Genomic DNA, 15,559 nt, shown 5'->3' with positions numbered 1-15,559 from the left:
CGTATTTGGATAGGGTCACCAATTTCGTAGGATTTCGATGTCACTCATATTCTTTCTCAACAGGGTTTAGTAAATAAGTGCGTCGAGTACATCGAACAAAATAATATTCTGACTTCGAAATTTATAAATCTCCCCTTAAAAGGAGCATTAGAGCGGTGCTTTAAGGCACGCATAGCAATACTTTCGCTTCAGAAATCAATTTCTGGTCGGAAGTTGATTTCTAATCAGAGAAATTCGTTTGGTAATGGAGAGAGCTTTCTAATTCTAAAACATTCATAACACAAAATCTTCTATGAAAAATTATTGTCAGTGGCCAAAAAGTTTATACTTCATTTTTAAAATTTTAAAATTTCTTTAAAAAATAATTTTTATTGTTAAAAAATATTATTTACCTTTTAAAATAAAAAAATTATTATTTATTTTTTGCTCTGGTAGCCAGAGATGGCGACTCGGCGGCAGTGGTGGGTAACGGCGATAGTCGGTGGGGCCGTGGTTGACGATTGGCGGCAAGGAGCGATGGTGGTCGACCATTGGCGGTGGGCGGCAGTGGGCGGTGGTTGGCGGCCGGCGGCGGGGGCCCACAGCGGGCGGAAGTTAGCATTGAGTGGTTGGCGGCGGTTGGCGATGATCGCAAACGGCAATAAGCGGTGGCCAGCAGGCAGAGGTCGGCGAGGGACGGTGATCGCGGGCTGCGGTGTGCGGCGGCAAGCATAGGTCTGCGGTGGGCAACGATGGGTGATGGTTGGCGCTTGATGGTGTCATCGGCGGCAGCCGACGGAGGTCGTATTAGGCGGTGGTCGGCGGTGGTTGCGGGCGGCAATGGGCGGCGGTCGGCGGTGATTGGCGGTAAGGGGTGGTCGGTGGATGGTGGTGGTTGCAAGCGACGGCCCGTGAAGGTGCACGGTGGGCGGCGCGGGCGACGGCGGGCAATGGTTGACGATGGTCACAAGAAGTGATGGGCAGCGGCCGACGGACGTCGACGGTGGGTGGCGATGGTTAGCTGTTGGTTGCGGGGGGCGATGGGTGGCGGTGGTCGCGTGCAAAGGTGGGCGGTTGCAAGTGGTGGTCAACGGTGGGTGGTGACGAAGATTGGTGCCAGGCGAAGGCGAGCGTAGTTGAAAAAAGGGTAAAGGCATAATAAAAAGAGATAAAGCGAGAAATACTTTTTGAGTTGAAAAGTAATTTTTTTTAACTTTTCAAAATAAGGAAAAAAAATAACTTCACTTCTAAAGTAGAAATTTCTTTCAAAAGTAAAAATTTTTTCCAAATGAATTTTTGTTTCATAAGTTAAATTACCAAACGGATTTCTAGAACAAAAATCCACTTCCGAAACAGAAATCCACTTCCGGAAGTATTACCATGCACACCCTTAGAGTCCGGAGCCCTCATTAATAAACTTCTTTAAAAGAATAAGAAGGCAAGTTGATGTCACTCTTCCTATCCATTTTTCGATTTTTCTAGAGTATAAATCTACTTTCAGAAATATTATCATATGCACTCTTAGAGTCCGGAGCCGTCATTAATAAACTTCTTAAAAAGAATAAGAAGGCAAGTTGATGTCACCCTTCCCATCTCTTTTTCGATTCTTCTATAGTAGAAATCCACTTCTAAAAGTATTACGATATGCACCATCAAAGTCTGGAGCCCTCATTAATAAACTTCTTTAAAAGAATAAAAGGCAAGTTGATGTAACCTTTCCTATCCCTTTTTCGATTCTCGTAATAACACTGGTCAAAAGCAGTCGACCATGACATCCTCAAAGCATTGATAAACTCCCTTTTTTAATAGTCACTTGCATAAGGATGAAGATCACAGCTAATGAGAGAGAGAGAGAGAGAAGGAGAGAGAGAAAGCCAAACCAAACCTCTCATCCGACTAAATTGAGTTAATTTCTAAGAGTGCATATGATAATGCTTTAGGGCGCACATCGCAACACTTCCGCTTCATAAATCAACTTATGGCCAAAAGTTAATTTTTGATCAGAGCAATTCGTTTGGTAACAATTGGAACTTTCTAATTTCGAAACATTAATAACACAAAATCTTCTATGAAAAATTATTGTCAATTGTTGAAAAACTTCTACTTCATTTTTTTAAAAATTTCTTTAAAAAATAATTTATTATTAAAAAATATTATTTACTTTTTAAAAATATAAAATTATTATTTATTTTTTACTCCGGCAATCAGAGATGACGACGGCAACGGGTGGGGACAGTGGTCGGCGAGGCAATGGTCGACGGTTGGCGGCAAGGGGCAATGGTGGTCGGCCGTTGGCAATGGTGGTCGACCATTGGCGTAGACAAACGGTGAGCGGTGGTCGCAAGCGATAATGGATGGCGGCCGACGGGCGAGAGGTCGGCGGGGGTAGCAACTGCGGGCTGCGATGTGAAGCGGCCTGGGGAGATCCGTAGTGGACGGCAATGGACGATAGTTAACGGTTGGTGGTGGTCGCGAGCGGCAGCTGATGGAGGTCGTAGTAAGCGGTGGTCGGCGGACGGTGATGGTCGCAAGAGGCGATGGGCAGAGGGTGATCGGTGGGTGGTGGCGGTCGCGAGCGATAGCCCTCGAAGGTGCAAAGTGGAATGCGGCAAGCGATGGTTGGCGATGGTCGCAAGAAGTGATGGGCGACGAGCGGCGAACGTCGGCGGTGGGTGGCGGTGGTTAGCGGTTGGTTGTGGGGGGTGGTGGATGGCGGTGGTCGCTAGCGGAGTGGTAGCCAGCGGTGGGCAGCGACGAAGATCGGTGCCAAGCGAAGGCAATCGTAATCGAAAAAAGGGTGAAAACATAATAAAAAGAGGTAAAGCGAGAAGTACTTTTTGAGTTAAAAAGTAATTTTTTTAAATTTCTCAAAATAGGGGGAAAATAATTTCATTTCCGAAGTAGAAATTTCTTTCAAAAGTAAAAAGTTTTATCAAAAGAATTTCTGTTTTAGAAGTTAAATTACGAAACGGATTTTTACTCCGTAAGTACTTCTAGAACAGAAATCCACTTCTAGAAATGTTACCATGCGAACCCTTAGAGTCTAGAGCCTTCATTAATAAACTTCTTTAAAAGAATAACAAGACAAGTCGATATCATCCTTCCTATCCTTTTTTTCGATTCTTTTGGAGTAGAAATCCACTTTTAGAAGTATTATCATATGCACTCCTAGGGCGCGCATGATAACACTTCAGAAGCTGAATTTCTGCGTCAGAAGTGCTTCCGAGGCTGAAATCTGTTTGGTAAAGACACTTCAAAAGTGCTTCTGAAACCGAAATCCGTTTGGTAAAAAAATTGACTTCTTGTAGGAATTTCTACTTCTGAAAGAGATTTCTACTTCCGGTTGGATTTTTGGCCAACTTTGAGAAGTTAAAAATTGTTACTTCTCGCCGTCAGAAATCACTTCTTCGACCCCGCCGACCAATGCCCGCCCGTTGGTCCCCCGCCGCCGCCGGTCGCCGCCGGTATTTGATTAAAAGTAAAAATTTTAGAAGTAGAAATTTTATCAAACATCTTTTTTTATGAGAAATCAACTTTTGATGGAGAAGTTGAAAAATCAACTTCTACTTCTGATGGTGTTTCAGAAGCAGAAGTGTTGCGATGCACGCCCTTAGAGTCTGGAGCCCTCATTAATAAACTTCTTTAAAAGAATAAGAAGGCAAGTTGATGTCACCCTTCTTATCCCTTTTTCGATTCTCCTAATAATACCGGTCAAAAGCAGTCAGACCACGACATCCTCAATGCATTGATCAAACTCCCTTATTTAGTAGTCACTTGCATCAAGATGAAGATCACAGCTAATCAGGGAGAGAGAGAGCCAAAACCAAACATTTCATCCTCCTCCTTTGATTACTCCGATAAGCACAAGCCGCCATGGGAGAGCTGCATAAATAGCCACCCTCTCCCACCCACACCCACTCCTTCTTGCTTGCCGTGTACAACTTTAAAAATTTCGACTTTGATTTATACGCATAGATCCTGCACCTGCTTCATTGCAACTTGCAAAGGAGTTGGAACATTCTCCGTAGGCTTCCCACAGTTTGTCAAGCAGAGCGATCGTACAGCCATTTTTCTTCCCCTTCTGTAAGTAATGATTAAATTACTTTGTTCTGCTATTATCTTGGTTCTCTTACTTGGTAACACAATGAAACTGGCCCTTTTTTCAGATTCTACGTGTTGTTTTTTCCTCTCTTTTTTGGGGGGCGGAGGGGGAGGAGGGTAGTTTCATGAATGGATCATTTTTTGATAGGGAAATGAAGGGTCTTGTGCTCAAGAAGAGATTGTCGGTCAGAGTTGATGATAGTATTCAAGAATTTGTAATGAAGAAAGATTAATTTTGCGTATTTTAAGTTGACTGGCTTTGATTAGAAGTGGGACCCTTTTCCTGGAGAGAAACGACAAGTTGTAGCTAACTTTTGGACGTTAGGTCCCATCCGAAGGAGGATCCTGAGAATCGGTGGGGTTCCAAAGATTCTTGTTGAATTGTTAATTTTTACGAATAATTTGGGGACTACTCTGTTGGATAGTATTCAGATCCATTTGTTCATAGGGAGTTTTAGAAGAAGATGGACCGACAAAAATCATTACGTTGTTTTTTTTCTTAGCAGCCTCAAAGTGAACCTAAGAATTGCTTCTTCTTCTTTTTCCCAAACAAAGATTCCATTCATTAATAAGGATAATCATATAAAATGCTTTCAAACTTCTAAATAACTGCAAAAAAGAGAGTAAATATCAGAAAACAAATAACAAAACAAATTCTACCGCTAGAAGTACACACTCATCCTCTAAGAATAGATCTGCCATCATAAAATTTCGGCTACCGATTACTAGATTCAGTGATGAGTACACACCGAGAACTCTCACGCCAATTTGCAATTGCTTGCGATGCGCGTCTGGATTCGACATCTCCATCACCATCGTAAAGCGATAATACCAACATCAATATGTTAAAAGAAACTCTCGTATCTATATCTAAATCTAATTCAGGAGAGTAAAATCTTTGGATTTAGACCTAAATCTAAATCGGAGAGGAGAACGGTATAATCTCGGAGAGTTTATGAAGCTACGTCACGAACATCCTCATTTGTAGATTGGACGAATGGTCGAACCGATCTCCACATTTATCCAAAATCACTCCAAAAATTGATTCCCACTCCCAAAATACAGTCGGAGAGAAGCACAAAAAAAAAAAAAACCTTAAACTCCCACAAAAGATCACTAAATGTTTAACCTACGAACCGTTTGAAATTTGACCCAAAAAAAAAAGGACCTATTTTTGCCGTAAGAACCCAACTTTGAAAAAAAAAAAAGTTTGAAAAGCCCACTTCTTCAGCCACGGAAAAGAGCCGAAAAGAAAGCACCTTTTCGAAACTAATTGATCTTTCTTTCCTAGGAAGCGGGAAGCTGCTACGACTCATTACTTTGCCCAGAAAAATCTAGAAAGCCACCACCATCATACTGTGGGGCTGCAGCAAAGTTCCAGGAAAGATCCACCTTCTCAATGGAACAAGCAAAACCCAATTCGTCTACCAACCTCAGAAATGAGAATTAAATACCCACAATGAATATTTTTTATTGATGACTGTCCAGACTGAGGATTCTTTCTCTCATTAGCTCCCAGAGCAGATTGCACAGATTACGGAAAGTGGGCTTCTGAGGTAATAAGCTAATGACGTGGGAGATTTGCTTTCCTTTGATTTTCCCTTTCTTCTTCCCTTTTGGGAAAATAATAAACAGCACGAGATTGCAATGGCATGATCTAAAGCTACGAGATTTAGCAACCACTTGTACTGCATGCATGAGACTGGTGTCCGCCTTGCTGGATGCCACAACCAATGGCTCAGATTTTTTTTTCTCTTTCGATCTCTGCGTAGTTTCCTTTGGGGGCCAACGTGTGACGCGCATCTCTCCGATCAGAAGTGCTTTTGTACGTATTAGCACATGTCTGTTCCTCGCGGAGTTTTGGCTGGGCTTTTCTTGGATGTGCGTTCAGCATTCCATTCATGAAATTTCATGCGTTTTGATTTTCTGTACGAGGAGGTTCTTTGATTTTCTCTGTGTTGTATAGCAACTTTCTGATATGCTCTTCATGTTGAGATTGTTTTGAATTTGCTATGGCATTTATTATGCGTTGAATAAAAGTTGGGTTTTTTTGCCGTTTTGCTCCGTTTTGTTGGGTGGGTGTGTATCAGGTTCTAGTGAATTCTCAGCATTTCCTTGACTGACAGAGAACGTGGCGGTTTCTCCCGTTTAGCGCTCACTCACACACACTCTCTCCCTCTCTCTGCTAATTAAGCGCACCCAAAGTTTGGATTTTGGTGTCAAACAACCAGGAGATAAAGTTTGCATTTTCGGCTCAAGCAGGTATGATCATGAGAACTTCCACACGCAATCAGATGCAGAGTTCGTATTTGGAATTGCTTTGGTGGCTTGTATAGAAATGAGCATGAATATGCATGAAGTGGCCTCTTTTGAGAACATTTTTAAAGAAGATCAACTCCCTGGAACGAAATTTCATTCTTGCATGTGATGGGTATTTTGAAGCAGAGATGATTTTTGTGGTTGGGGGGGCTTCTAATCATGTTACCATCTTTTTGTGCCTTTCGCATCATTCTTAGCATTTGTCTACTTCTAAAAGTATGTTGCAGCACATCTGTTTGTCAAAATTTCCCCTTTTTTAGTCCTTTCAAATCCTTCAACGACCAGATGCTTAAGAGTCTCTGTATATTTATACCGTCATTCCCCTTTAATTTTCCCCCATCGTTGCTTATTTCCAGGAAAAAAAAAATGGTGACTCAGACCGTGGATCTTCGTTCCGACACCGTCACCAAGCCGACCGAGGCAATGCGGGCAGCAATGGCCGATGCCAAAGTCGATGACGATGTCTTGTGTTATGACCCGACAGCACGTCGACTAGAAACGGAGCTGGCGAAGATCACTGGCAAAGAAGCGGGCCTCTTTGTTCCATCAGGCACTATGGGAAATCTAATCAGCGTTCTTGTTCACTGTGAGGTCCGAGGCAGCGAAGTCATTCTTGGAGACAACTGCCACATACACATTTACGAGAATGGAGGGATTTCCACAATTGGAGGTGTTCATCCAAGGACGGTGAAGAATAACGAGGATGGAACCATGGATATTGATTTGATTGAAGCTGCCATAAGGGATCCACAAGGGGCGCTTGTGTATCCTACTACTAGGCTTATATGCTTGGAGAACTCACATGCAAAGTAAGGAAACTCTTTCTATCAACCTTTTAAATGAGATGTTCTGGCAAGATTGTATTAGGTTATTGTGCTTAGTTAGCTTTTCGTGCACTATTCGTCACATTGGGTTCTGCTAAAGTTGAGGGCCCTGTTTGGCTTGTCTGACTGGATTATGTTTCTTCTAGAATTTGTTGGGAATTGCTATTTCTGCTGGTGAAACATAAATCTTTAGTCACTCAATTCCTGCTTGAAAGTAATTTGCTTTCCCTAAAAGTCTCCTCAGGCCATTCGATGTCACTGACTCTGTTCTGTTGAGTGAAGAAAGAATGTTGTTTGCTTCTGAGCTAATTGTGGCATGGAGATTTGAACTCGTGAACTACAACCGTGTGAATTATGTGCTTTGTTTAACATAGTCTCTGTTATCTGGTAGAACTGTATCCAAAGTTTCTCTTGATCTGTCAAGGCCCTCATGTTACAATATGGGAGCTGGGCATGCCCAAAATTACCTTGAACTCGAGGTAGATAATGCCGAAGTGAGGGCTAGTGACTGGGTCTGATTATGAAGGTCTATCCCTGGATTTCTTTAATTTACTTTTGGCATTTTGTCCATGGAGCTATTGTTGTGCCGGAACTTGGATGAAGCATTTTGCCATTGACTTTATTCTTTTTAATTTCTGCTTGTCTCATGATATCCGTTTTGCCGAATGCAGTACTGGTGGTAGATGTTTGTCTGTTGAGTATACTGATAAAGTCGGGCAATTGGCAAAGAAGCACGGTCTAAAGCTTCATATAGATGGGGCTCGGATCTTTAATGCCGCAGTTGTGAGTGATAATTATCAAGAGATGATTTTACATACTTGCATCAATGTTGACATGAACCATGATGGTTGCATTCATCTTATTCTGTTAGGCACTTGGAGTTCCGGTAGATAGGCTGGTACAAGCTGCGGATTCAGTTTCGGTACGTTCACTTGGCATCACATGAGTTTGATTTTGACTAAGATTCTACTTGGGACTGCATCTGAAAATGTTTCTCTATTAATTTGGTCAAACTGTTGGTAGATTTGTATATCAAAAGGTCTCGGCGCCCCTGTTGGATCTGTTATTGTTGGTTCCGAGAGCTTCATCGCAAAGGTATTAACCTGTGTGCATGTTATAAATGAATCTTCCCTATTTTCATTCAAATTCAATAATCTGATGATTCCAAGTTCATTAATTCAGGCTAGAAGGCTGAGGAAAACCTTAGGCGGTGGAATGAGGCAGGTGGGCATCTTATGTGCTGCTGCGCTTGTTGCAGTGCGTGAAAATGTTGGAAAGCTTGAAAGTGATCACAAGAAAGCAAAGAATTTGGCAGGTACTTGACACCTCACTCCATACATTGTTCACCTACTCTATCATTGCAATTTACTTGCTGCTTAATCGTGTGTGTGCTCCTCATATATGTGATGTCATCTTCAGAGGGACTGAACAAGATTAAAGGGCTAGCAGTGAATGTTGCTTCTGTGGAGACTAATATTGTAAGTATTGCTGGTTCAAGTAGTGAAAAAAGAGATCCCCATTACTTCACGTGATTATATTCTTTGAAGCTTAATAGGCATGGCTCCTTAACACGACTGATATCCAACTCTTTGCTTTGAGCAGATATACTTTGATATCAACAAAGGGTTGAACATGACAGTACAGAAGCTGTGCAAGAACCTGGAAGAACATGGAATACTCGTCATGCCAGAGACCTCAACCAGGTCATTCTTAGCCTTTGATGATCATCTGTTTTGACTCGTTTCTCCCACATGGACCATCATTTAACAAATAGTCTATTTGTAGTGAACCTGGCAAATCATGTTTTAGGAAAACTGATTTTGAGATGTCTGTCTTCAGAGTTAGACTGGTTGTTCACCATCAGATTTCGGAAAACGATGTTCATTACGTGCTGTCATGCTTTCAGGTAATCCATATCCCTTGCTGTCCATTTCTTTCTGTCTGTTTATGGTCAAAACTCATATCTCTTCACTAATTGGCTGCAGCGCATAATGACGGGAGCCCCGAGTGAAAACGGGATCTAATGGAAGAAGCCGTTTCCGTTTCAGTTTGTTTCTGTTTCCGTTTCAGTTTGTGTAGAGGCGACTAAAAAAGAGCTCCTCACATTGTAGGGGTCACTTATATCAATCTCTGCAAGCTGCTCTACTTAGCTAAATGCAATTGGACTTCTCTACCTGTGCTCTTCTGCCCCATTGTTCTCTGTTTCATTCAGCTTGTGAAGTTATAGTCTGCCAAATTTTATATGCTTAGTCTTGGATGAGCCTAATATCAGCTTCAAAAAGCTTTTGTGATTTGAATAATCTGGCTCCATGGTAAGAAAGTGAAGGTGTTGGCCCAAGTAGAAAACTTGTCATGTCAGATTTGATGGATCATCATGAGAAATTATCACTTAGATTCTCTCCTATGACATGATGCCATTAAAGGAAGCTTTTTGACCCTAAAGTCCAAGTCCAAAGATTTGTCACTAGATGGCCTTGTGGGTGCAGGATAGTTCTTGTTGCTTTATCTTTGGCTGGACTGTTGTACCAGCACTTACATTCAAGACAGTTGTCTTTTTTGTCTGTTGAAAAAATGTACAATTTGATATATCGCAAATATCGTGAAGATAGTCACAAAAAGAAGTAGCTTTCTATTTTATTGCATAACCTTGAACATGGTCACCAAACGATATTTAGTATTTCCTAGAATGGTTGGAAGAATTTATGAGAGAATCTCCTTAGACAGACAGCAAATTCATTCTTGAAGTCTCTGTTTTTTTTTTTCTATCTTTTCTTCTTCTTTTTTTCCTTCATATTCTTGCTTGTGGCACCTCAATTTTGTGGAAGCAACGAAGTATTACACAAATTAGGGTTAATACCACGAAAAATTAAATTAGTACACAGAAAAATTTACTGCAAATTAATTTTTTTATCACGAAAAATCGTAAATTGGTGCATTTGTGATAAATTTATTCCAAATTAATTTTTTAAACATGAAAAATTATAAACTAATAAATTTGTAATAAATTTTTGCCCAAATTAATTTTTTGACCATCAAAAACTTCAAATTAAGACAGTTGTGACAAATTTACTTTTCATTTGTATGTATCAACTAATTTGGGTTAATATCATGAATAATCTAAAATTGGTACACTTTTGACAAACGGAGGGTAACGACACTAAAATTATCACACCCGTCAATCGTCACGTGTTATTTAACTTAGCAATTTAACGGTAATTTCAAAGAAAATTAATATGGGATAAATTTATCACAAGTACATCAATTTGAGATTTTTTTGCCGTAAAAAAATTAATTTATGACAAATTTGTTACAAGTATACTAATTTTAAATTTTTTTAATAAAAAATAAATTTATTGTTGACGTAAAAATTAAAAAATTTTCGTGATATTACTCTTTAAAGAAAGTGAGTCGGCTGCACTGTTTTTCTTTCCATGTAAAGTTCTGCAGATCGGTCATATCATAGTTACTCGCTCTTTTGTAGAGGTTGTAGTGCATTTATGTCACTTCTGCTATGCTTTCTCCTCCTCCTCCTCTTGTTTTTCTTTTTTTCAAATCTTGGATGGAATTTTTCAAAAGCGAATAATTCATCATCGTTGACCTTTATACAAAGCGAATAATTCATCACCATCATGACATATACGTCCAACCCATGATTGACTCAATGATCACAGTTCTACGGGAGTTGCCTTGGAAGAGAGGGGATGATCAGCTCCGAAGTTCCAGAGAACAAGTAATGAATTTTATGGCTTTTCAAGATCCTTGATAGTTTGATCATCTCCAGGATGTTTTCATATGATGGGGCAATCAAGAATCTTTTTCTATTACATCCTCAAAAAGTTTGGTTCATCATGGAGAGATTAGCTCGATCGACAAGAGTGACAATGATTTAAGACAGTTTTCGTCGCAAGTTAAGTACCCATTAAACCCGATACCGACGCATTTTCAAGAACACGACACAAAATTAAAGAATCTCTTTCCACCGAAAGAGAAAAGCTTTCATCTTGAAAAAACAGCGGAAAAGGAGAGGGATTTTTTTTTTTTTGTGCCTAATTCCTATATCCAGCGTACTATATTCCCCCTCCTCAAGACAATGAAAATTTGAAAAAGCCATGTTGCCACATTCAAAAGAGAGATGCGGTTAATCTTCTTTAATCGCTTAGCTTGGAAGGAAGCTCCAAAGCCTAAAACCATGCAAATTCCATGCTCATACCTTAAGCAATGCTAATTACAGTGAGAAATATAACTATGAGGTCCCATAATCATTTTATATCTTCCTTGGTGCGAATTAATTGAAGCTTCAAACACGCGTAAGCATCCTTCCGTATGCCTGAGGTCCGCGAATGGATTCTGTGGTTTGGGACCTAATTGTTTAATCAGTCTACCAAAGCACGTGTGATGATCTCTTTGCGGTAAAGGATGGTTCGAACCAACATTATAATTCAGCCGTAGTTTGTTCAAAAATTGTAATTTTCATTGACTTTGGATGCCATTTTCAGGTACATGAATTCCTCAAGGAAGGTTTGGGCCCCAATTCACCAAATAAGTTTTGTTTTAATTTCAACGAATCAGACCCTCTACCGGTTGGGCATGTGGGTGAGACAAGACAGATGATGTCCTGAAACAATTCATCTCCCACTACAATTTTGAATTGATGTAGGGGGCCGTTCCTTCTTCAAAATTTCGTCATAGAGAGACAGCTTGGTTCATTAATTCAGAGGAAGCAGTCTAAATCATTAATTACATCCCAAAAAAAACGCATCAGCCAAGAAATTTCAACGGTTCGACGTACAAATCTTCCGCATTTTCAGAATTTCCTGCTTGCTTCTTGAATGAAAATGAGCTATACCTAACTGTCAAGACAAATAATTCCTTCCAATTAGCCAAAAGATTAGTTTGATCCCCCCACCCCTAAAAAATTTAGGAAAACAAAAAGAAACCGGCCTGGAAGAACAATTGTAGTATCATTTCGGAAGTCGAGAAGAAACAATAGTAAAAGAGTCCGTATAAAACTTTGGATTATCATTATGTCGACCGCTACTTATATGCTACCTATCCAACGGTGAATTTTGTTATAAAAAAAATTACACCGATGTTAGGTCGAATAATAATCCCAAAACGTTAATCTTGCAAATTAAATATGCCGAACTTTTCCGAAAGGTAAATATTTACCAATGAATTTATACCATCTTGAAATAAGCCCATCCTTTGATGTTAAAAAAAAACATGTCTTGTGAAGGTGTATTATACCGTTTGCAAGAAAAAGGGTGTATTTCACTGACATCGTTGTATAATTAAGGACTCTAGCACAAGGACCGAATTGAAAATAATTCGTTAAGTAATGGACAAAACCAAATTCCTGAAAACCAAATTCCTGAAAAAGTGTATAGCTACCGAAAAAGTATGGTTTACGCTCAAAATAAGTTTTACACGTGTGTGCATATGGTGGTCGTGATTAGCGGTAAAGTCATTCTCAAAGTTTGGATCTTTTATACATCTTATGGCCTAAGGCAAGACAGGAACGAAGGAACAGGGGAATATGCTGTGAACCTTCCTAAGTTTATTTGTGCTGCCCTTTCATTTTCATGCGAAAATAACCTAAATTTAATAACATTGGTTCAATTTTTATTTTTATTTTGATAACAGAGGTTTTCCACGTGCAATGAACTATTCCTCGGGATGGTGGGGGTATGATGGTTCAAATTGTTTTGTTCTACTTTTTGCATAATTAAACTCTTGTCACTGCAAAATGTTCATTTCTTGGAAATTTGGTTTAAACTTTTCTAATCAGCCTCGCATGGACTATTTTCCTTTTTGGCTAGAAAATTAGCAAAGTAGTTTGATATTCCAAGTAGTTTTCTTTGGGGGTTGCGCTTTTTCCACTCCCTTTTTAGCTAACACGTTCCCTAAAATTGTGTTTTGACTATAATATCCTTTATGGATCTCACCTTTTAGCACATCATTTTCATGGACAATTATTAAATTCAAACGTTGGTCCCATTTTGTGTCTTATTTATGTTTTTCTTCCCTCTCTCTCTCTTTGCATGTTCATTGCCTTCTTCCTCCTCACCGTTCGCTTGCTTCTTCGCGTCACCGCCCCTCACACCTCGATCCGCTTCCCGTTGGAGTAGCAGTGTTCAAGCCGAACTCGGTATGCTTGGTGAAGATGGTTCAAAACCTCATCGAGGAGAGCAACGAGCAACAATTGGTGACAAAGTGCAGCCGCAACCGTTGTAATTGTGTCAATGGCAACAACAATGCTAGCTTCGAAGACAAAATAAACATATTTGAAGGCTACATCGAGTTGGTGACCAAAAGATTGTTAGGCGAGTTCGGATGCCCTCGAGGTGAAAATATGGCATCTCTCGGGAGGTATCTCTGAAGTACATGGTGATTAATAAAAGGGCTACGATTCTTCCACAAATCCATATGGTTAAAACCTCCTCTTTCCCTGTCGGGACTCTCTCTCTCTCTCTCTCTCTCTAGTTCCTCAAGTTCATCGTCATCAATTGGATCTTCGCCCTAAAAATAGTTTAGGCACACAGTGGGGTCAAGCGATGCCTCGCCGATTTTATGCCCCTTTACGACTGAGTATACGATAATCGGGAAGGTCTCGACGACGTGGGTTAAGGTCGTGAGGGTTGGCGATGTGGAGAAGCAAGAGAACGGCACAGCGGGTCAAAGGCGTGGGTGAAGGTGGTCAGGAAGAAGACAATGGACATGCAAAAAGAGAGAAGACAGAGATGGGGAAGAAAAAAAAAGTAAACACAAAAATGGGGCCCACAAGGGATATTATAGTCCATATGCTACTTTTAGGGAGTGTGTTAGCCAGAAAGGGAGTGGAAAAAGGGAAATTCTTTTCTTTTCTCTCATAAAGGTATTGGGGTATAATTCATACTTCCTATCGATAAGAAAGCACGATGAGGGGAGATCCGAGGGGCCGTTCACGGCTAGGGACGTGGGGCCAGCACCCCCGAGCTGTCCTATGGCTTTTGTAGTCTAAATCCTTTTTTTATTAGTAATTTAGGTTTAGACTCATGAATATCTATCGACATATATACTCTTGTAACAGAAAGGTGAGAGCTATTAATTATAGTAGAATCCTTTGCTAGATGAGCCCTAATTTTAGGGGTGGAGCAGGACAAACCTTATGTCTCGATTTATCTTTCTCATTTTTACGTTCTATTTTGTTGTAATTATGTTTTGAAATCTAACAAAAGGTCAATACATTTGACGGCTAGTCTGATTAATTACAGCTCCAAAATTGCTCCACTTTGTATATGATTGACCCAGGCAAGGTTTGTATTTAGTTTCATTTATTTTTATTTTCTGAACAATAAAGATAGACATCGCCTTCCCCGGAAAGCCACAGGACTTTGTGCGCGGCAACTTGGGGGTTGATGTTAACCTTGGTATTCATACAGATTTGTTGGGAAATAAGTTTCCAAGCTCCGTGCAACTTGAAATCCCTAAAGAGGACAAACTCCACTCTCCTACATTTTCAAGCAACAACGTAATAATCATTTTAGTTGCCCTAATTTATTTATCATCTTCACTTCAACAGAAATTAGTTTCGTAAGGGGTCAAGGCTTATCGAGCGGGCGCAATCACTGAATTTTTTAAGAGCTTTAATTATATATATGTACTTTCGAAATCGTATGAATTTTGACCCCATCAAATTTGGGGCCTTATATATTCATCTCGTTAAAGTTTGGGATGATTACTGAAAAAATTCTAAACTTATTGTAATGAAAAGCTTGTTGAGAAAGTACTTGAAAAGGCACACATAATGATAGAACTAAACCTTTAATAATGTTAATTGCAAGAAATTTCCGTTTAATAGAACTTGATCTTCAAGTCAACCCAAATATCTAATTCTAGTTTGGGTTAGTTCCCTCTTAAACCCTTTTGACCTACATCTCCAATATATAGAAACTTCATCTTTTAACACTTTTCAAGTGAATTGAAAACCATACAATCGTTTTCCAATAGGCAATAATTTTCTTCGATGAAATAGCAAAACACTCCATATAACCCGTGCATGAAAGTAAATTAAATAGGAAGATTACTTTTTTTTGTACATACAATTACAAGTATCGAAGAGTGATCTAGACACCTAACACACAATAAAACGAGGGAACTCGTAGTTTTTCATCGCATCAAATTTTCTTAATTAAGGGTAATCAATATAGCTCACACACATCTAATGATACTTGGGACCATAGCATTTTTTTCTTTCAAAACTGAAAAAAAAGAAGACAAAACAAATCATTTAAAACCAGCTATAGCAAATGACATGCAAATCCAACAGAGATTAATATTTTTGTATCATTTTGATT

At 39.8% G+C, this 15,559-nt stretch overlaps 1 protein-coding gene across 1 annotated transcript; it reads left to right on the top strand.

Moving 5' to 3' along the window:
- Positions 1-6,259: 6,259 nt before the first annotated feature.
- On the top strand, positions 6,260-9,394 carry LOC115726001 (low-specificity L-threonine aldolase 1-like). Its single transcript, XM_048283096.1, has 10 exons — positions 6,260-6,342; positions 6,756-7,208; positions 7,895-8,006; positions 8,095-8,145; positions 8,247-8,318; positions 8,406-8,538; positions 8,643-8,701; positions 8,826-8,926; positions 9,063-9,129; positions 9,209-9,394. The coding sequence occupies exons 2-10, from the start codon at positions 6,766-6,768 to the stop codon at positions 9,245-9,247; spliced, it is 1,077 nt and encodes a 358-aa protein (XP_048139053.1). The 5' UTR covers positions 6,260-6,342; positions 6,756-6,765; the 3' UTR covers positions 9,248-9,394.
- Positions 9,395-15,559: the final 6,165 nt, after the last annotated feature.

Source organism: Rhodamnia argentea, chromosome 1 (assembly GCF_020921035.1).
Source record: "Rhodamnia argentea isolate NSW1041297 chromosome 1, ASM2092103v1, whole genome shotgun sequence".
NCBI classification, from domain to species: Eukaryota; Viridiplantae; Streptophyta; class Magnoliopsida; order Myrtales; family Myrtaceae; genus Rhodamnia; species Rhodamnia argentea.
This window is presented reverse-complemented; position numbering and strand designations above follow the sequence as displayed.

What these genes read in the sequence shown, in the direction of transcription:
- LOC115726001 (XM_048283096.1), top strand. Translation starts at nt 6,766, where the DNA reads ATGGTGACTCAGACCGTGGATCTTCGTTCCGACACCGTCACCAAGCCG. An exon ending in CCGAGAGCTTCATCGCAAAG is followed by an intron (nt 8,319 to 8,405) that starts GTATTAACCTGT and finishes TCATTAATTCAG; the next exon opens with GCTAGAAGGCTGAGGAAAAC. An exon ending in GAAAGCAAAGAATTTGGCAG is followed by an intron (nt 8,539 to 8,642) that starts GTACTTGACACC and finishes TGTCATCTTCAG; the next exon opens with AGGGACTGAACAAGATTAAA.